Source organism: Durio zibethinus, chromosome 21 (genome assembly GCF_047325235.1).
Source record: "Durio zibethinus cultivar Kanyao isolate XHJ-2024 chromosome 21, ASM4732523v1, whole genome shotgun sequence".
NCBI lineage: Eukaryota > Viridiplantae > Streptophyta > Magnoliopsida > Malvales > Malvaceae > Durio > Durio zibethinus.
In genome coordinates, this window is record NC_143182.1 from 11246828 (window position 1) to 11269157 (window position 22330).

At 32.4% G+C, this 22330-nt stretch overlaps 2 protein-coding genes across 5 annotated transcripts; one reads left to right on the forward strand and one right to left on the reverse strand.

Annotated features, from left to right (window-relative positions):
* Positions 1-348: 348 nt before the first annotated feature.
* On the forward strand, positions 349-11956 carry LOC111305599 (uncharacterized). Its single transcript, XM_089751064.1, has 5 exons — positions 349-968; positions 9696-10023; positions 10165-10272; positions 10351-11099; positions 11224-11956. The coding sequence occupies exons 1-5, from the start codon at positions 432-434 to the stop codon at positions 11308-11310; spliced, it is 1809 nt and encodes a 602-aa protein (XP_089607190.1). The 5' UTR covers positions 349-431; the 3' UTR covers positions 11311-11956.
* A 2369-nt stretch (positions 11957-14325) lies between these two features.
* Positions 14326-22330, reverse strand: LOC111305600 (G1/S-specific cyclin-E protein). 4 transcript variants are annotated; one of them, XM_022903279.2, is made up of 10 exons: positions 21875-22330; positions 21489-21592; positions 20914-21055; positions 20505-20786; positions 20272-20419; positions 17351-18310; positions 17011-17249; positions 16860-16933; positions 14976-15084; positions 14326-14775 (listed from the first exon to the last, which is right to left on the reverse strand). In XM_022903279.2, exons 2-10 carry the CDS (start codon positions 21542-21544, stop codon positions 14719-14721), a joined length of 2067 nt encoding a protein of 688 aa, XP_022759014.2. In that variant the 5' UTR covers positions 21545-21592; positions 21875-22330; the 3' UTR covers positions 14326-14718. The 4 variants fall into 4 exon arrangements, with proteins under 4 accessions (XP_022759014.2, XP_022759013.2, XP_022759012.2 ...); XM_022903278.2 differs by having other exon boundaries at positions 21489-21563; positions 21695-22330; XM_022903277.2 differs by having other exon boundaries at positions 21695-22330.

Below are 22330 nucleotides of genomic sequence, written 5' to 3' on the forward strand. Positions count from 1 at the left end.
TGAAAATTTATCAACTTTCAAAACATGGGTAAATCCAAAGCTTTCAAACATTTGTTTGTTGATGGATAATAAATGCTATAGTTATTTGGAGCATTCCCAAAGATATAATTGTAAGTGATGCAATTTTTTTATCAGAGATATATCTTGATTTATTAAAAAGAATAAAAAATTATATATATATATTTATATATATATAAAAGAAAGAGAGAGAAAAGACAAGAACAGTATAAATAAGGAGAGTTGGGGTGACTAAGCCAACTGTCCTAAGCAACCTGTTGACTACTTCTCAGCTAAGCAGCCTAAGCTTTAAGCATTTTTGTTTGCCTTTATAAAAGGATGCCAAAGCTTTCCAACGCGTTTTTCTTTTACATATGTAAATCTAAGTGTACCTTTCATATAGAGAGAGTGCGTTTCATTGAAGAAGAACCAAAATGACAATGGCAGGTGAATGTGAGAGATTTATCGAAGAGTGTCCAAGCCCAGTAGTAACAGTAGCCACACCTCCACCAACGTTAAGAGCATCTCCTTACCATGGCAGGCAAGGTGAGAGCAAGAGCCGTGCTCACTGCACCCAAAGTCTTTCTGAAAGAAAGAAAAAAGACACATGCTTTAGGTGCGGTAAACAAGGTCACTGGGCAGAGGATTGCCTTTCCAGCACCCCAACAAAAGCCTCATCTCAGCCCTCGACTCCTTCACAGGACATCCTCCATCTGCCCGTCCTGCGTTGCCATTGCGGTGTCACTTGCACCATTAGTGTTTCTCGAAGCACTCGCAACCCAGGCAGAAGGTACTATACTCGTAATTGCAATTGTGATAATGTCCAGGCAACCCGGGGCGGAAAATTTTTCCAATGGTGCGATAATGTCAAGGCACCTATGTGCACCTGCGGCGCCGGAGCCTGCACCATCAACATCCAGAGAGACCAAAATGGGAACGATACTAAGTATTATACTTGCCGCATTAGAATGGTATGTGGGTCTCCTTTCCTTTTTTGAAGGGCAGGGGTATAATAATTTTGTTAAAGCTTTCATCTTTTACGTAAGATCATAGTTCGGACAAAAAGTTGCTTTGGCAACTTGCAGTGTTTAACTCAGTTGTGATTTGGTTAAGATTTTAGAGATTAAAAAAAGAACATAGGAGAATTGAAAAGACTTAAAAGAGAGAATAGAGAAGAACTGAGGAGACTAAGAAGAGAATAAATAGGGATTCAAAGGAAAAAAATATATCTTTTCATTTTTTAAATTCAATTACAGCCATAAATTATTTAAATACAGCTATTGTAGAATTACAGTGCAAAATTGTAAAAAATACAAAGTTGCAGAGTATGACTAGCCAATAAATTAATAACTGACCCCAGTATATTATTAACTGATATCACCATCTTCCTTCTCGTATTCACTCCTTCTGTTATAAGCTTTCAGCTCATTTCTTAGTGATTTATGCAATTTTTTGCCATAGTCTTATTCATGCCATTATTGCTCTTTTACATCAAGCTCATCCAAATACCTCCCTTTCACCACATCTTTGTCCCCAAAGATCTGAAAACTGTGACTTTAATACTATATAGTCTTTCCAAGTTGTGTTATCAAGCCCTAAATTTGACCATACCTCCAGGAGTTGGGTGATAGCCTATTGTGCCTCTTAACCATTTGTTTATCAATCACAGTAAAAGGATATACAAGCGGTTGTCCATTTTCATTAGTTTCTGATGGAGCTAGGCTAGGCACTACCTTATTTCTTAACTTTTTTTTTTAACAAACTTACATGAAACACTGGATGAATCTTAGAAGTATGAGGTTACTATAATTTGTAAGAACTGAATCAATTTTGGCTGATATAGGATAAAGACCATAATATCTGGATGAAAGTTTTAAACTCTTTCGAAGCACCAAAGAGGTTTGTTTCCACTTGAAACTCTTTTTCACTTCTTTTCCTGTCAGCATACAATTTCATCCTCTATTAAGCTTTATTCAATTGATCAACCATCAATCTATTGACTTGTTCTCTATCTTTCAGTAATTTCTCCACATTCGTCATTTTTGCTTAACTATTGGTGTAGACACCCTAATTAGTTCGAGCCTGAGCCCATTGGGCCTAGTTTAACAAGGTCTGGGCCTAAGCCCAAATTAATTGAGCCTAGCTCAACAGGGCCCAGATTATTTGGCCCAATTGGCCATTCATTTTTTCCCTTCCATTTATTTATTTATTTTATATTTTTTGGTTTTATCTTCTATTTTTTTATTTTATTTATTTTATTTTTGGACTTATCATTAGTTTTTTTTAGGAGATAACAGGTTGAATTTTGTGCAAATTTTACCGTGAATGACATTGGTAGAGTTGTAGTTGGGTTCAATTTCTAAAAGGATAAGTGTAAACAGAGGAATCGAAATTAATCAAAAATTATTTTGATTGTTCCTATAAATAAACCCAGTAATCACAGAACAAACACAGAAAGAATAAAGAGGTGAAATAGAGAGCAAACAGTGGTAAAAAAAAAAGGTTCTGAGGGGTTAGAAACATTTTTAGGAATTTGGGGAAATTTTTTGGATTTTTGGAGTTTTTTTTTTGAAAAATTTTTAGAAATTTTTTAGAATCCGGTGAAATTTTTCGGTGACATTCAAGTTTTTCGAGAAATTTTTGGGCCAATTTTGAAGTTTTCAGCACGTTTTCCATATTTCGACAGAACTTTAACTGAAATCTGGGTTCTATTTAGAGAAAAGAAATAGAAAAAAAAAAGAGAAGAGAGAGAAGAAGAAAGACGCATCTACTGAAAAAGGTTGAAATTTGCCTTTTATAGTGCTATAAAACAATGTCGTTTTGACGTTAGTAAACCCCAGGATCCGCACGTATCCATTCGGGCGACTCGACTCGTTGCGCTGACCCACTTCAACCTGCTCCACGGATCCTGCTGTTGAGCCGAGTCGATTGCCAATCGAGCCGCTTTTTGAGCCGTGGTTTTTATCTTAAGCCGAGTCAATCCCAGCCGCAAGCCGAGCCGTTTCTTTTTTTTTTTTTGGTATTTTTATTTATTTTTTTAATTTTTATGTTTATTTATTTTATGAGTATTTTTTACATGATTTAATTTAATAAAAAATAAAAATAAAATAAAAATTTGAGAATAAATATTAATTATCCAATGATGGAATTTATAGAAATTTTAAATAGTAAATTTCTATAAAATTCTTAGGTAAGAAATTTTGTCTAAATTTGTCTCAAATGGTATAATATTTTAGATAAAATTTTAATAACAATAATTAATATTTATTTTCAAACAAAAAAAATTAAAAAACATAAAAAGCATAAAAATATAAAAAATTTTGGAATGAAATACAAATTACCTAAGGATGAGATTCTTAAAAATTTCAAATGATAAATTTTTAAAAAATCTCTAGGTGAAAAATTTTCTCTAAATTTAGCCCAAATGGTCAAATGATTTAGATAAAATTTCAATACAAGTAATTGTATTTTTTTTCTAAATAAAAATTTGGATTGAAAATATTTGATAATTATTTAAGGATGAGATTCTTAAAAATTTTAAATGGTAAATTTTTAAAAAATCTCTATGTGAGAAATTTTCTCTAAATTTAGCTCAAATTGTGTAATAATTTAGATGAAAATTTTCAATAAAAGTGATTGTCATATTATTTTTTTTCCAAAGAAAAAATAAAAAGAATTTTTAAATAGGCCTAAATGGTGAAAATTTTTAAAAATTCAAAAAGAAAAAATATTTCTAATTTGGCCTAAATGGTGAAATAATTAGATATATTTTCGACTAATAATAATTAAACCTTTTTCCAACGACGGAGCCTCTTTAAATAAATAAATGAATGAAATTCTTGAGTACTCTTGAGGTGAGAAAATATTTTTTAAAGAGTTCTACCAAATTGATGGAGAATCTTAAAAATTGTTTTCAACATTTAACTTAAAATTTGAAACCATTAGACTCAATACCTTAAGATAAATTCGAAATAATATGGTACTATCTTTCGGATGAGCATGTGGGGGTGCTATAACATTTCTCATATGCAATCGACTCCCGAACCCTGTTCTGGTTAGTAGACCTAAACTTATTTTTTAAGGACCCTTAGTCAAGCTTAGGAGTTCCTTAAAATGATAGATTCCTTAGGTTACCAATCACACATAGTAAAAAATATTGGCGGTGACTCTATTCATTTGATAAATCTAACTATAGATTTTTGAATCTATATGTTATGACAACTGGCATCCCATGCTAAAGCTGGTAGTTTATATCATACAAAGCCTGAAATAGAGACATTCTCAAAAAAGTGTGATAGCTTGTATCATACCACAATTTGGCTAACGGTAGCCATTAAACCCAACTTTTAGGTTTGAAAAAATACATACATTGCAAATACTACTTCAAACAGTGATTAACCCTCTCGATTTGCCTATCAAATTCTAAATGATAAGCTATACTCAGATGAACTGTGATTTCCAATAATTTCATCAACTCTTGTCAAAATAAACTAGTGAAGGCTAGATCCCTATTAGAAATAGCAATTCTTAGAGTCCCATGTAGTTTATGAACTTGGTTGAGACATATTTTAGCTAATTTTATAGTTGTAAAAGGATGAGACAAAGAAAGAAAGGGACTATACTTAGTGAATTTATCCACTATCACTATAATATAGCTAAATTTTTTAGATAAGAGCAACCCTACAACAAAATCCATGCTGATTACATCCCAGGCTTGCTATGGTATAGGAATTGGCTGCAAAAGACCAACATAAGGAACATGCTCATCTTTGTTCTTTTGACAGGTATCACACTGTTAGATATACTCACAGACTTATTTTTTCATCCCAGGCCAATAAAAATTCAATTTTAAATCTGTGGTAGGTGCCTTGAATCCTGAATGCCCCCTTGAGGTGAATCATGCAAGGCTCGTAAAATTTTCTCCCTTAACTGCCCACTATTACCTACATACACTTTCTCTTTAAATATTAAAACTCCATTACTAAATGAATAGTGAGAATTATCAGGAGGATGGATGATAAAAGCCTTAATTTGCTCTTGTGCCATTGCATCACCATTATAGCTATACTTGATCTCCTTCACCCATTATGGTATAAATGCAGTGGATTGTAAGCTATAGCTTTATGTTTCCTCTTTATGTTGCCTGGATAGGGCATTTGCTGTTATATTCATCTTGCCTTTTCTGTACCTTATAGAGTAATTCAACCCAAGTAATTTGGTTAGTCTTTTTTTTTTAATGGTAGTGGTCAACTTTTACTCAAGCAAATATTTTACGGCTTCATGATCTATCTTGATAATGAATGGTTTTCCTTCCAAGTAATGTCTCCATTTTTTTACTGACATTACTATGGCAAGATACTTTTTTTCATAAATAGAAAGGTCTTTATGTCTAGTACCTAGAGCCTTGCTTAAGTAAACTATTGACTTTCCATCATGGGATAAAATAGCTCCAATCCCATTGTTGCTAGCATCAATTTCTAACATAAAAGGTTTTTTGAAATCAAGCAATGCTAGGACATGGGCAGAACACATGGCCTTCTTGAGTTGATTGAAAACTGATATTACTGCAGATGTCTATTTGAACACATTCTTTCTAAGCATATTTGTCAGTGGCTTATTGATCTCCTTATAGCCTTTTATAAACTTCCTATAATATCCAATCAATCCAAAAAATCCCTTAAAAAACTTAAGGCTCTTAGGTTGTGGCCAGTTTTGCATTACTGCTATCTTAGCAGGATCTGTAGATACTCCTTCAGTTGATATGGTATGCCCTAAATATTCAACCTATCTTTGACAAAAAAAAAACTTACTTTTTTTTGCATATAGTGTGTTCTTTTTCAATATTACAAATATAATGTTTAAATGTTTTGTATGTTCTCTCAAATTAGAACTATAGACAAGAATATCATCAAAATATACCAGCTTAATTTTTCTCAAATAAGGAGCAAATATATCATTCATGAGAAACTGAAAGGTTACAGGTAGATTGGTAAGTCCAAATGATATTACCTTAAATTGATAATCTCTCAGATGAGTTTTGAAGGCTATCTTATGAATGTCATCTTTTTTCACCCTTATCTATCAGTATCCTGATTTAAGTTCTATTTTTGAGAAGTAATGGTCTCCTTTCAGCTTATCCAGAAGGTCTTCAACTATAGGTATAAGGAATTTATTTTTCATTATCGTTGCATTTAATTGTTTGTAGTCAATACACATTCTTCAAGTGACATCCTTCTTAAATAACAAACATGAAGAAGCAAAAGGGCTTTTGCTGGTTTGTATGATAGAGAAAGACAAAATTTCTGTTATTTTTCTTTCAATATAATGGTTGAATCTGTAAGGTCTTAGGTTAACAGGTTGAGAGCTTGGTTTCAAGGGTATGCTATGATATTGCACTTTCTCTGGTAGTAATCCTATAGCATCCCTAAATATGTTCTCATAGGAAGCTATTATTAGCTTAAGCACAACTGGTGTTTCCACATGATCACATTCCCCACTGATCATGAACATTTCCCCCAACATCTCAGGATCTTTGCAGGCTAGCTTCTGTGATTTATCTCCAAAAATAAGCTTTAGGCTAGCTTTATTGGGACCATTTTTTAATGTAACTTCTTGTTTTTTTTTTTTAAACTCACTGACATGTCATTGAAATCAAATATAAGAGGACTATATTTTCTCATCCAATCAACTCCAATCACCATGTCACAACCTCTTAATGCCAAAACTCTTAGATTATAAGTAAATTTATGCCCCTGCATTATCCATTCAAGCTATTTACATTTGGCTGTACTATTCAACCTCTCACCATTAGCCACAGTTATAGCCAAAAGATCAATATCCGTCAACTCTTTCCCATCCTTAGCCAATATGGGAGTCACAAAATTATGAGTACTTTCGTTGTCTATAAGTATATTCAAAGGTTTCCCTCTCACATTCCCTTTTATCCTAAGCGTGTTGTACCCAGTGCTAGCTATTAGAGCATTAATAGAGATTTCCAAATTACATCCATTTGCTATCCTTCATTGTGGATATCCTGACTATTATCAACTACTTCTTCATCATCTTTCTTTTCTTCTGAAAATTCCTCTACCATGATGGAATTCAATTGTTTGTTCTTGCAAATGTGGCTAGTAAAGAATTTTTCATCACATTTAAAGCACAGGTTTTGCAATCTTTATTGTTCTAGGAGAGTTTGCTTTTGTGTAGCTGATATTGTATTGGAGGTTACTATTTGTGGTTGGGAGCACGGGTTATAAGGGTTCTTAAAAGTACTATAGTTTTTATTATTAGAACTGGACTTAGTAGGTGGTCTGTTTGTTTTGCAATCAACTTTCAAGGCTAGCTAGTGTAACTTAACTTGCTTATAGGTTGCTACCAAAGTCCAAGGCTCACTAGTCTTAACTAAGATCTTCATTTAGGTCACTTATAAAACTGGATACAAAATATAACTCATCCAAATGGTGGTTATTCTGAAGCATGAATGGCTTGAGCTTTTCAAATTTCTCTTGATATCCTTTCACTGTGCTCTTTTAAGTCAGCTTGTTGAATTCTCCAATCACATTTAAACAAGTCTTGTCACAAAATCTTTGACAGAGATCATTAGAAAATTCATGCCATGTAAATCTTGGTTTTTGCATCGAGTACCATCAAACCAGATTTTTGCTCTACCAGCTAAATACATAGCAGCTATCTCCATTTTCTGATGATCTGACACTCCAAAAATGATAAAATATTTCTGACATTTTCTTAACCATCATCTACGATTCTCGCCTTCAAAGAATGGAAGTTCGATTTTTGGCCGAGGAGTAAAAGCATTTAAGCCTAGGGGTTGTTAGTTCCAGATGAAGCTTCAATATGTTTGTCTACCATTACGCTATTATGTATATTATTAAGGTTACTGTCCTGTTGAAGTTTTGGTTGTAACCCTGGATCATCAAGCCCATAACTAAACTTATTATGTTCATCAATAATAGTTATCTAAATAGGATTCTTACCTTTCTTTTGGTTTGCACCAATGAGCCAAATGAGAACTAACAACATCCTCCTTTACTCCTAGATCTAGCTAGGTTGGAGATTTCCCTTTCTGCAGTAAGTATTCCAGCATCTTGGTGAAATTGTTGTGAATTTTAGTGATTTCCAACTCCTTTTTTTAAACTTCCCATAGTTTTGACATAGAGGTCTGTGTTACCTTCAGCCATGGAGAGTTGTTTTCTACTTTTTTCCAGTGTTGAAATGAGATCGCAACGGGGTCTGATACCAATTTGTCATGACTTAATTGTGACCTGATTAGAGTTTTAGAGATTAAGAAGAGAACAAAAGAGAATTGAAAAGACTAAGGAGAGAATAGAGAAGAATTGAGGACCCAAAGAAAATGATAGAGAGATATTCAAAAGAAAAATTATTTTTTCATTTTTGAAAATCAATTACAGCCATAAATTAGTTAAATACAATTATTGTGGAACTATCTTACAAAATTATAAAAAATAAAAAGTTGCAAAGCATTACTAGCTAATAGATTAATAACTGACATCACCATCTTCCTTCTTGTATTTACCCCTTCTATGGTAAGCTTTCGACTTCCTGCTATGTTTTGCCATAATGTTGCGGCTCTTTTCTATCAAGCTCATCACGTGCAGTCATTTATCAGTTTGGATCAAAAACATTTTAATGTCAATTGGGTTTGGTTCTGTTTCAACCTTGATGGCCCTGTTTCTCTGACCAACTGTCATTTGAAGCATCTTGAAAGAAGATCTGTCATCAGGGAGCCACTGAATTGTCCTGTCACATATCTATGGTTGGGATGAAATGTTGGATCTTTGGATTCCTTCATTCGAATTTCAGAAATCAGATACTAATTTCAGAATCTCTATGATATGTGATTCATATAATTGCCACGCATACCCATACATGCGTAGAAGCACAGGCCTGACCATTTTTAGTTAATTTTTTTTCTATTTGAATGAGACTGATTGGTTACATACTTTTAGGTAATATGTTAAAAAGATTGAGCTACAAATTTAGTGCGCTCGATCTAGATGTCAATTTGCCTTGACTTTGTGTCTAAGGATTCTTTCTCTGACTCACTCCACGGCTTTTCTAGGCCTTCTCTGAAGATTGAAAATAGACTTTTGCATTACATTTGTGCTTGGAAAGAAATTTTGAGAAAAAATTTTGGCGACATGAAACTATCTATGAACATTCACATCCTTCATCTGACAGTGAAGACTTTTGCTTGTGTTTTCCAAATTGTATTATATTATGTTTGTTGGTGTAAGATTTTGAAATTTTATAGTTCTTGGTTTTTTTTTTTGCATCACATTCAGATATTACGTAGTTTGTCTTTCCCACTCATGCAAAAGGCTTATGCAGAAAGGCTGATGCATGCATGAAAAGTTACATGTATAGAATGGAAATAACTCCTTACTTTTAAAATGATTCTGGGTATCAGAGTTTTATTTTGGCATCGAAAGGTTTTGAATCTTTGCATTCACATGTAGAGAGCAAAGATTGAAAAGGAGATGTAGAAGTGTACAATCCCTTTACATTTGTTGTTCTTTCTTATTTTCCTGGCCCTTGGGATTGATCAGCATATGAAGAGTGTTGCTGAAATATGTATCTTATCTTTTCATTTCTAAATGATTGTTGATGCAAATGTTTTGACTGGAGTCTGCTAAAGAGTTACTACTACTCTAACACAGGGGCATGGAGCTTGTGGTTTCTTGCAGTTTGACAGTCCTCAAAATTCTCCGAATTTCATTACAGTGCCAATGTCTATGGAGAAAGATAAACGACCATCAATATTTAGCCCACAGCATGGTGAGCCACCAAGTATTATGACTCACGAGGATGAATGCCCCATCCCCAATTTCTCTAACAGAAACATAATTGTTACTGAAGCGGAGACGAGCAATCTTGTGATGGGGAAAGGACACCGTGTTTCCCGTCTAATGTCTCAGTCTGATATTCATTTCCGTCAAGTAGAGTTCTGGAACCAGATATCTGCTGCTGGGAATTCACCAAATGCTGGTAGGAATTACTGGGAGTATCTTATTTCTTCTAGTCATTGCTTTATGATGTATTCATTGCAGCTGTTTCGCTCTTCGTTAGTTATCGTGTTCGCTGTCTCTGTTGTCAAAATCAGGTAAACGTTTTCTGTTTCGGTTACAGGTAAAGTTCTTGAAATTTTGGATTTAGATGTCCATGGTTGGATGGGTCGGCTTGCTTTCCCTCCTCCTCGGATCTTAGCAGATCCTCCTCCTAGTCATTTCTTTTGCTGTAAGTATTGTTCTAGACATAAGATGTTTGTTTCCTCCAAAGCTCATGTTATAACTTTTAGCCTTATTTTTTAAACAGGTATATACCCTTCGTTTGATCCAATATTAATTTCTGAATATGTGAATATCTCTGATAGTGGAAGTTCAAGTATAATACCTCGTGCTCCCGCAAATGCCGAAGCTGATGAATTATCAAAAAATGCTCTCACAAATGATACTCAACTGTTGGGTGTTCCTTTGGGGACTTCAAGCCTCAAAAGATCGATCACTGCTGTGCAGGAATATGCAACAACTTCAATCTTGAAGCAGATTGGAAAGAAGCTTCAGAACGACCTTCTGACACATTTGGAGTCAATGGAGCCACCTGATCATGATACCATGCTACAGGCTGCAAATGTTACTTTTGATGCTTTGGCTTATCTGTCAATTGAATATGGACCTTTTGCCCAGTACGTGATGGAATTTATTCAGTGTAAATCAAAAGTTGCACGAGTGGAGTCAACTGTCCAAGATAACTGCAATCTACAAGTGCCAACCATTCATAAAAACATTGAGAAATGTCTAGATGATATATCCGGCATCCATGTAGAAGAATTTGCGACCTTAACTCCCTCTAGCAATTATATTGAGCCAATCCATGAAGTGGCTTCTCATGTTAAGGACATGCTCCTTCAAATTGGGAAGCTTGAGACTTTTCTTTTAGATGTTGCCAATGATGTGGGGCAGGCAAAGAGAAGCATGCAGGCTACCTACCAGAAGCTGACAAAAGCTTTGAAACTTCCACTGGAGGAAGAAGAGCAATGCATGGCAATGACAGCATTAGATGAGGTAAGAACTTACCTTAATCCTATGATATAAAGTACCATCTGTTTTTTCCTTCAATGTGAAACTGACCAAGTTTTATATATGCGTGTGTGTGTATATATATATATATATATATATGGCATTTTAGACATGCGCCAGCTCAAGTGAAATTTATAGTCTAAATCAAAGGAAGCGACAGAAGATGGTAAGGAACTACTTCAATGAGGCAGAGTGATGTCTGGCATTAAGGAAAACAAAGCAAAAACGCTGGGGCCGCTTTAGATTAGAGGACAGCAGAGGTATCAATGTATTTATGTATACATCCATGTATGTGGGGATTGAAGTGGACCTCTATGGGACTTTATCTCTATGTATGTATGTATATATTATATGTCCCAACTTCCCGTTTCTCTAAGGGGAGGGGAATTGTTTTGATATGATTTTGTTAGTTGTACCATCAGCATATATCACAGACCGTACATGAGTCCTAGACTAAGAAGGTCGCGTGACAGGACTTACTCAAGATGATGCAAGTGAAGCACTAGGAAGGATGCTTAAGCTCCCGGGCCCATGACACATGCATCATCAATTCAGCAATCAACTCTACATTTTAAATACTGGAATCATGTGAAGATAATTCGACATCCATCAATATTATCCTATTCCATGAAGGGGCCTGCAATGAATTTATTTACATTCTACACAGGTTTTCTTAATGTGTAAAAGTACTTAACAATCATGGACATGATAGACCAAGTTGAAGACTTTTGTTTAAGATACTAGTAATTGGATTATTACATGGTATTTATTAAAGTAACTATTTTGTTCTTAATTAATAATTTTTTATTAATTAAAATATTAACTAAGTTTATTTCTTTTCTTATTATTATTGAAGTCCTTCTAAAAATAAATTTTCTTTAATTGATATTTTTCTTATTAAATTAAATATTGACTAACTTTTATTTACTTTGATCTCTATATTAAGGTATAAGTAAATTGTTATTAATAAACTTCAAATTGTCAGATTTTTATTTTATCTTCATATATATATATATATATATATAAGGATTAATTTACACTAGTGTAAATTTTACATTTTTTATCTTTAGATTAAAATTAAATTGATAATTAATTAAAATTAAAATAATATTTTTAATTTTAATCGTTTTGATTTAAAGTTAAAAAAAATTAAAACTTGTAGTAGTGTAAGTAGATTTTTCATCTGGATATATATATATATATATATATTGAAATTAATGGTTAAAAAATATATAAAAATTTAATCCTACTTGTAGAGTTAAAATTTTCAGTTAATATATTAAATAAATTATATATATGCAGCATATGTGTGCTACTACCCTCCATGATTTGGTGAAGGATCATGCTTGAATTAATTTATATTTAAATATACATATAATGTCTATAAATACGTGATTGAGTCCACGTAATTTTTAAATTTTAAAAGATAAATCTACAATTTAAAATAACAACACAATCAAACATAGAAAAAGAAGAAAGCAATTTTAAAAAAATAAATCTACAAATTAAAACATTTTCGTTGAATTTAAATATCAAAGATCATAAAAAAGATGTATTATGAGAAATTGATGACTTTAGGATTAAATTGCCAAAAACTGACAGGAGAAAAAGAAAAATTGGCAGAGGATAAGACAATATGAATTTTTATTAGGCTTTGTGAATTTGGTTCAAATATAGTAATTTAAAATTTTTAAATTATATATAATTTCTATTTTTTGCATGAATTAAGTTTATTAAATTATTTAAAAATTAATAAAATGATTAATTGAATAAAAATATTTTTTAATTTTTAAAGTTAATATTTTAAAAATATTATCTTTACATTATTATTGCTATTATTATAATTATTTATAATAATATTGTTCTCTTTAAAATTATTGTATAAAATTAAAAAATCTCATTTGCGGCATTGCTCTCGTCAGAGACAATTATTTCTAAGAGCACATTTGGGTTGAGAGAAAATAAGATTTTTGGTTAAAATTTTATTTTCGTAAATTTATTTTTTTGTTTGATTCACAAGATGTAATTTTTAAAATTTTCTAAAATTCATAGTAGTGCCAGAAAAGGAAAGAGAAAATAAAATAAAAAAAAACTCTCATTTCCTTGTCTTTTTAATTCTGAAAGGGAAGTAAAAATTTTGTCTCACTAACCTTAATTATATTTTCAAACTATATTTTCATTTCTAGTCTTTAAAAATTGTAAAAGTTTTATTTCATTTATCATCAATTACATTTTAAGATTATATTTTCATTTATAGTCTCTTAAAATTATAAAGCACATGTGATTTTTATTATTTATAATTTTAGTAGGTACTGTATTTTTAAAATAAAAAACATAGTGATTGTTTAAACTATATTTTTGAAATTCAAGAATGTTGAAAAAAGATCACTTTTTTAAAATAAAAAAACATAATAAATGTTGAAAATATATTTTTGAAATTAAAATTTTAATAAAGATTAGATATCGAAACTATATTTTTTAAATTCTTAAATTTTAACAAAAATTATATTTGTCAGATAAAAAACATAATGAATGTTAAAAGATAAAAACGTTTTTAAAATAAAAAACGTAATAGACATTAAAAAATTCACATTTTTATGATAAAAATTTAATAAATGCTAAAATTATATTTTCAAAATTTTAACAAAAATTATTTTTAAGATAAAAATTATATTTAATATTAAAACTATATTTTCAAATTTTTAAAATTTTAACAAAAATTATTTTTTTAAAATATTCATCATAGTAAATGTTAAAAAAGAAACCGTACTTTTAAAAATTATCTTTGTTAAAAATATTTAAAACAATTTTTTAAAAATTCTTTAATTTTAATAAATATATCATGTTATGATTGCCATATTATTCACGTATCATCAAAGATAATATAATAAAAAATTTTATTAATTAATCTTATATTATTCTAAATCAAATATAAAAATCTTTTATTTTCTAAGTTAACAATGTCACTTTTTCCATCTTAATATTACCCTTTTCCAAAATCTTTTTTTTTTTAATTTAAAAATTTGCGAACCAAACGCCTCTAAAATCATTAGATAAATTGCATCCCCTCATGATAGCATGTAACGGGGCAGCAGCCACAAAACCTAAAATATAGCTGAAGAAATGAAACATTACTGAAGACTTCAACAAATAGCAAGAACAAAATCATTGAATCTACAAAAAAGGAACATTTATCAACACTCAAAATATGTTTAAATTCAAAACTTTCCAACTATTTTTATTTGGATAAATATACAAATAAACTGTACACAATATTTACACACCAGAAGCCGACTCTTTAGATACAGATGCAATGGAGAACAGAGCAAAAAAGAAAAAGAAGCTAAAGTTATTAAGCATAGAGAGAGAATAGGCAGCTTCCCAGTCACAAGGGAATAAAAGAATGAATTTATCTCTAACCTTTACACGTGGTATTTTTCTTTTCATGTTTTCACTTGGATCCTATAAATAGTAATTCAGTATCCGACTGCGCATTCCTTCCCTTCCCTTTACAGTTAGCTTTCGATTATGCTAGTTAAAAAGATTTTTGCATCGGAATATTACCTCTCTCCAGATCAATGATACCTTCTTGCATTTTTTAAACTCAAAATGACAATGTGGAAGGGCTCGATTTATCGTGGACTCTCCTCCTTACTTCCGACTGCAAAACCATAACAAACAAAATCAGCTCAAGGAGTTGCATATACCGGATAGTTGATTGCATCTATAGCACACAATGAATTAATGAATTTCTTGTGTGCAGCTGTAGCAACTAAAAATTTCATGTCTACCATATGATGCGATATCAATGTGGAGATGAGAGCTATGGATTAAACAAAGATCAATCATATGAGGGCTTACAGGATATCGATTTCCACGCGCTGATTTACTAGGTCTAGGATCTGAGGTTTGTGATCTTGGGACTCCACCAAATGGTCTTTGAATAAAATCCTGTACATGATTATAAATGCTGTACAGCATTGCACCAAAATGATCGTGTAAGTAAAACAAACACTTGAGTTTCGTGAAGAAAAAGTTTAAACTTATAGAATCTGACATTCAAGCGTCAAAAGTGGATCCTTTTGCAGAATATACAAAAAGCCTGGGTGTTATCATTCTATCATTGCCCTAGCTAGTGGGGTACTTAAAGGAATTCGCATAATACCCAAACTTAATTCAAAAATGCGTATAAATTTTCAATTTTTATTGCATGAAATTAAGGCTATAAACTTTTATTTTATAGTAATTAAAACATTAACGCTATAAAATATTCAATGTTCACAAGCTTAATTTCATGCAATAAAATATCAAAGATTTATTTTTATTTTTGAGTAAAATTCAAGGATTTATTTGGTTATTATTCTAAGGAAGTTGAAGTTTGTAAATACAAGTAGAAGAAAAGTATCCCAAACAACTCGCATAAGTAATAATAACATATTGGTATACCATCACAAGAATATAGCAATAAACATAGAAGAATAATATATCAATCTTAATAAATGACCATATTATCCGCAACTTCAAAAGTTAATTAGTAGAGCTTCACTTTGGGAGGTTCCAAAATATTTTACTTTTAAAAGTATAAATCAATAAACATTTGTATTTAATAAGTTTTAAAAATAATTATTATAAATTATAAAAATTTGCAAAGACAATATCTATTTTAAAATTCATTCTTATAATTCTTTTTTGCTTTCCAATTCATCTTTTTTTTCTTTCATCAAAAGATCCAAAATTTTCAATCTATTTTAAATATAAATTTATCGAACTAATATGTATACTTGATAATATTTTTGTTGTAAATATTTAAAAATAAAAGACATAAAAAATACATGAAATTCATACAAAAAACTAAAAGCTATCTGACCTAACAAATCAAAAGATTTAAAACCCAACAAATCAATTTTTCTTGCCAAGAGCCCAAAAAGCTTAAAAGTCATTTTAATTACATCCAAAGCAAAAAATATGCAAGCTGGAGGCTTCTTATGTAAAGTTAGCTATAGTACATGTAGCTAATTTTCATTGAATGGTAGATGGTAGATTTGCTAAAAATATTTTCTTATGGGAAAATTACAAAGCAATTTTTTACGGTGATAACTGATTATGCAGGGAAAAAGTGCAAAGTTATTCTCATGAACCCAATGTCCACTGATAAAGCAGTTAAAAATGTGTATGCAATGAAGAACTAATACTCTAATCATAAAGAGTTAAAGTAGGTCATTTATCTTCACTTGTGAAATAAAGGGAAGCTATCATAATGATGGATCATAAAACCAAAATTATTTGAGTATGATATTAGTAGCAGATCTTTCGGCTCCAAGGGAATTAAAACTGGTTTCCTTCATTATTAGAAAAGCCATAATCTAATTCAGCTCTATACTAATAAAATCAATTGCGACTTTTTTCCACTCATTTCAGGGGGTAATTCAACTTCATCCTTCTCACTTAAAATAAATCTTTTCCCAATACAAAGGTAGAAGCAACCATATATCCTAAGCTAAACAGGATGGATAAAAAGAATGGTACCTAACTTCCATGAAACTTACATAATTACTACCGCTAAATTTTAGTAGAAAAAAAATCATTTCAGAAGTGGGCTATGTTGGAGGAAATTGGGTAGATGCTTGCATGCTTAATGCGTATGCAAGAGCATGCCTAGCTCTCTATTTAAATCTATAAGACAGGTTCATACAACCAAAAATAACTATGACAAAAAAAAGAAAGGGATAAGTTAAAAAGAGACACCTTAGGCGATGTCTGTTGCAGGCTGTGAAGAAGGCAACAAAACCATTTAATATACTTCTGACAGCACGAAAAACCTGAAAAGATCAAAGAAAAAAAATAAAATAAACATAAAGAAAGACATATTTATCAGGTTACGGTAATCCCTTCTAACCTGGGAAAAAAGGTCATTCCAAAGTGAACGCCATATGGAAACTTCGTAAGTGCTCACTGTTGCTTCAGAAGCCGAAGCGAGCCGAATTATGCTACTTAAAGTCTGCCATATATCCCCAACCAAATTAGAAATGAAGCCACACACAAAAGCCACAAAACTGGCTAATGCAAGGACCAGGCGTATTGGGGCATATAGCATTTCCCAAAGAATCCAAAATATAGGATACAGGACGAAAATTGCTGCAGTAGCATGAAATAAGAAAAATGAAGATAATTAATGTATTGAATCAATGCCCTCAAATAAGGAGATAGATTGGAATTTCAATCATCTGATGACCTACCGATATTCCATAGAACTAAACGAATAAACCATATAGGCATCAGTACAACCTCTATGAGATCCTCCACTAGATTGTAGAAAGAACTGATCACAATCCATATGACTGAAAAGAAGCTTTCTAATACTTCACTGAACGTATTCCAAATTGGTAACAGGAAGCCCAAAATTTCCATAAATGGTTCTGCCAGTGGTACATGAAGAAAAGAGAAAAATGACCGAACAGCACGAGTAAACGTCAAAAACCACTTCACAGCCTTCTGAAAGTTATGTAGAAATAGCATAGTTCCCAAGTACTTGATCCTCGATGCCATATCCCAGGTTTCTATCCAATCAAAAAGTGGCCCACATAAACGTGAAGCGGTTGCCTTAAGAACAGGAACATTTTTGTACAAATCATAAAATCCTATTAGAACGGTAATGATTGATATCAAAACATATAGAGCTCTGGCCAGAGGGCACATCCATGGGCGATAGATATGGCAAAAGCCAGGATATGATTGAAGGAAGATGACCCAAGATGGAAGACCAGCCTCTAGTAAACGAAGTAACCTCAGATCAGGTGTTATTATTTGCTGTAATTTAAATGGGAGATCTCTATCATCAAATCTAAACAAAATAAGAACATCCCTGTACTCTGTAGCTTCAACTGCATTTTCATTAGAGTTGTCTAATGAGTTTTCAGCTTGCCTTTGGGTTTCCTCACAATAGACATCAACTTCAACTCCAGTACTAATAGCCTTAGTTACTTTCCTTCTCTTATAAGGCCCAGAAGGAGGAGGAGTGTGTGGCTCAAAAGTTTCACAGTCTACAGTTGCAGGAAACACCCTGAAATCGCCACAATGATCATGGGAGATATTATCCTCAATGCTGAAACTATCATCACAGATATTTTCATCATCATTATCATCATCAAAACCGATTAGCCTTGGAAAATCTTCTTCAGCATCATAGAAGACCTCACCTAAAAATAATCCAGATTAATACTGTTTCTGCACTGCAAATTTATTTCATTGAGAAAAAAGAAATAGTGACATGATGTAGCTTCAGGCTTCGAACGGATATCATGTGTAAACAGCAAACTCAATATGCACCAAGTCAAAGTTCATATTTCAAATTTCTTATAAGTGAAAAGCTATGCTATCAAAGAAAGAGAAAAAGGGAAGTGTCCACCAATGAAATATAAATTATGGTGAATACATCGATTGATATGCAGACAACCAATTGAAAGCATCCAGTAATTATTTAACCATTTTCCAAGCAAAATTTTGTACCTATCACAGTGGACAGACATAATGGTAGCTTCACCCTTTTACTACGTCATGCAAGGGGCATAATGGAATCTGCTGCAGGTGATCAGATCAATGTTAAATGAGCTGTTTTCAGCATGTCAGAGACTTAAGGGCACAAAACCTCAATGCAACCAAGAAGCAAATAACATTTATAATACTGATTTATAAGGCATAGAGTTAGCACCGTCTAAGTATATTAGACAAATGCAGGAATAGCATAGAAAATATTAATAATCAACCATACGTGTACATATTCAAACGAAAAGCAAACATACAGGTCATAATATCAAAGCCCTTTTTTCAGCAATACTGTAGAGAACTGACATGTTTAAGGTCATTCCTAAAAGATCATATTAGCCTAAGCCAAAATAACTGGACATTTCTATTTAAGCACATTTAAAAGATACGAGGATTTGCAGGTTTGACTACATCAGCTTTCAAAAAAACAGTACAAGATTGGAAACACATGTACACAAGGATGACTCCTTTCAGGTGTCCACGTTCCTTTCTAGCATGCTCTCATAGGCAAACTAGTTACTACCAACATAGGCAAACTAGACTCATTTTTAAGTGCCTGTTAAGTTTCAGACACTGCAGGCTCAATAACGCTTTTGTGCAAGTATAAAGCTATGGCAAACCTAGACCATCAAATACCAAAGGCCAACTTTTAGGAAAAGGCAACTACATGGAAAATTCATATTCCATTGGTCACAATTTAGGGTATGCAAATGCCAACTCATCGTAGACTTTTCTAAAGAATTTGTAGACAGGGTTATAGACAGTTGTTGATACAGCGTAATACCTTAATAAAGGATTCAAACAATGGCTAACCTTAGAAAAATTTTTTAAGAAAACAGAAGCTAAACCCCACAGATAATGATAGTGAAAGGCCAAAGAGAGTAACATTGCTTGAGGTAGGACATGGTCTGGCTTCTCACCACTCTTTGAACAATATAACTGAGCTATCCTTCTGAAAATTACTTAAAAGTGAAAGATTATAATCTTCTGTACAGAGGTTCTAACGAGGTTACTCTAGGTTGTTGACAACAAAGGAAATGCTAGGTCCATCCCTCCTATAACTTACAACAACTAGAATTCTCCATTGTTAACAATGTTTTTTTTAGTTCAAATGGAACAGAGAGTAGAGTAAATGAGAGGGAAGCTGATAAGAATGGATGAAAGTAAACAACTCTCCTTTCCCTTGTCAGGGAATAGAGAGTGTAGTAGAGCAAAGTAGAGAAATTATGAGCGAATATTACTGAAACCATAAAGTCTGACATGACTTTGGTTAACCAAATCCCTTGGTAAAAATTATCAAAATAACATTCAACTGGTTTTCTCTATTATAAATTTGAATAGGAATCATTCACTTATAGACTTTTAAAGGTTGATTTAGTCCTCCATCAATTGTACTAAACCTGGCGAGACTTGTAAATTAATCAAATATACTTTACTATTAACAACACTATAGGGCTCTGGCAAACATGCATCTCCAGTTTGCAATTTCTAAAATTGCAACAGTTTCTTGTGTCCAGAAAGATATAAATGCTAAGTAAAGGTTATTCTGTAAAAGTCAAGAATCATAAAGATAACTTCTCTCCTAGTATCTTCAAATATGAAGGCAAAAACATACCGATTGTTGAATCCAGGTACTCTTTCAAACGAAGCTGCTCTGAGAAAGTTCCGGAGAACCATAAAGATATACAGCTTACTGCTTGATCAATGCTGTCAAACTCCCATCTTCGCATGAATTTAGCCTCTATGGCTAGAGAGGTATCGGTCTGCAAATAAGAAGAAAAGAGATGAATACAAAGACTTGATGGTGAACTAGAAACAAGAAGTTAGAGCATATAGAAGAGCAAATACCTGAAGCTCATTCAAGTAGTTAAGACCTCGAACATTGGACCATGTGACTTCAAATACAATAAACCCATACAATGTCCTATGCAACTCGCTGCTAAGAAGCAAAGAGGTTCTCAATTTCTTAACAGGTAGCAAAACCCTTTTTTTGGACAAGGTTGCAGCATCAATCAAAGAGAACCATCTCTCAAACTTCTTGGAATCTTTAGCATTTGATTTGGAAGAAGCTTCCTTTCCCTCCTTTTTATCCCTACGACCTTTGGTATTAGCAAAAGGAGATAACCTGGACTGTTAATAGATAAAGAATGACTCAATTTCAACTATAATCTTCTTACCATAAAATACATTCACACACACACACACACACACACACACATATATATATATCAAAAAATAAAAAGGTGTATTCAACAACCTTGGTAATCATCAATTGCCACAAGAGAGCAGACCGTGAACCCAAATCCCAGAGCCATGGCCGGTTGTCCACCAAAATGTAGAATTTTTTACTTTCAAGGGCCAGGAAAAGGCTAAGATCAGAAAGATAAGACTGCAAATCTCTGCAATCAGACATTATACAACAAAATTTCATAAGAGATAAGAAAGGCAGAAAACCCTGACAATAACTCTCATATTCTGATATTTTCCCATAAAGCAAGTCCTTAAGAGTACATTTCCATTGATTATCTCAAGGGCCAGTAGTAGAAATCCATTGATTAACTCATCTGATTCTGATATAATAATCCTATAAAGAAAGTCCTTAGAAACATACAAAATTACCATATAAAAATAATCATTTAATCTCACAAGAAACGGTAATCAGAAAATGAAAATGTATGAAGAATCTTATTCATAATATTAATGGATAAATATAAACTGGTAACTGAAGCCAAAAATTTTAACTTCATGAAATTCAACTTAGAAAATGCATACAAATAATAAAACTAAAATTTCTCAAAAGAAATAATAAAACTAAAAAAGTTAATAAATTACCCGATCTGGAGACTTGTTAAAGGAAAAACAGAGCGTCCATCATCGTGTTTCCCCATCGAAATTATTTTCTAAGCTCTGTTTTAATTTCAAATTACAGCAAGTCACTGCTTAACAATTAGCATATGAGAAAAAAAATGAATTCTCATTAATATCCAACATAAGCAACATTATTATTTAAAAGTATTGACAGAGAGAGGAAAATATACCTTGATGAAAGGAATTCCATGAAAATGGAAGAGACAAAAGGGAGAGAAAAGGAAGGAAACAATCATTCTTCAACTTCATAAAAAAAACAGAGGAAAAAAAAAACGTAACGAAATAGAAAGAGAAAAAGAAGAAAAGGAAATCAACGGCGGAGAAAAGGGAGAAGATGAAGCGAAACGCACATCGAAACTAACTTCAAAAAAAAGTCAGAGCCGGAGATATGAAAAGAATCAGATACAAAGGCAAAAAAAAAAAACAGTAAAGAATTTTTTTTTTTCTAAATTGTATTAAATGGAAGGAAATAAAATGGTTGGGGGAGGCAGGAAGGGAAAGGGAAGGACTTGCTTGGCTTGGAAGGCGTGACGAAGGACGTAAAGATTCGACACGTTAGGGACACGTCTAAGGATTCAAAAAAAACGTCATTTATTGATGTGAGCTTTGGAGGAAGGAGGAGAAGGTGGTGGGGGAGGGAAGGGGTAGAATGGGAAATTAGGGGGACGAAGTTCTGCAGATCTTATGCTTCCAGCGCCAGAGAATCGTTTCCTTTGTCCTCGTCGTTGCCGGGAAGAAAGAAACTGATGAAGTACCTAAATTTTCAGAGGAAGCCAAGAAACCTGGGACATAACCGATACATGCGC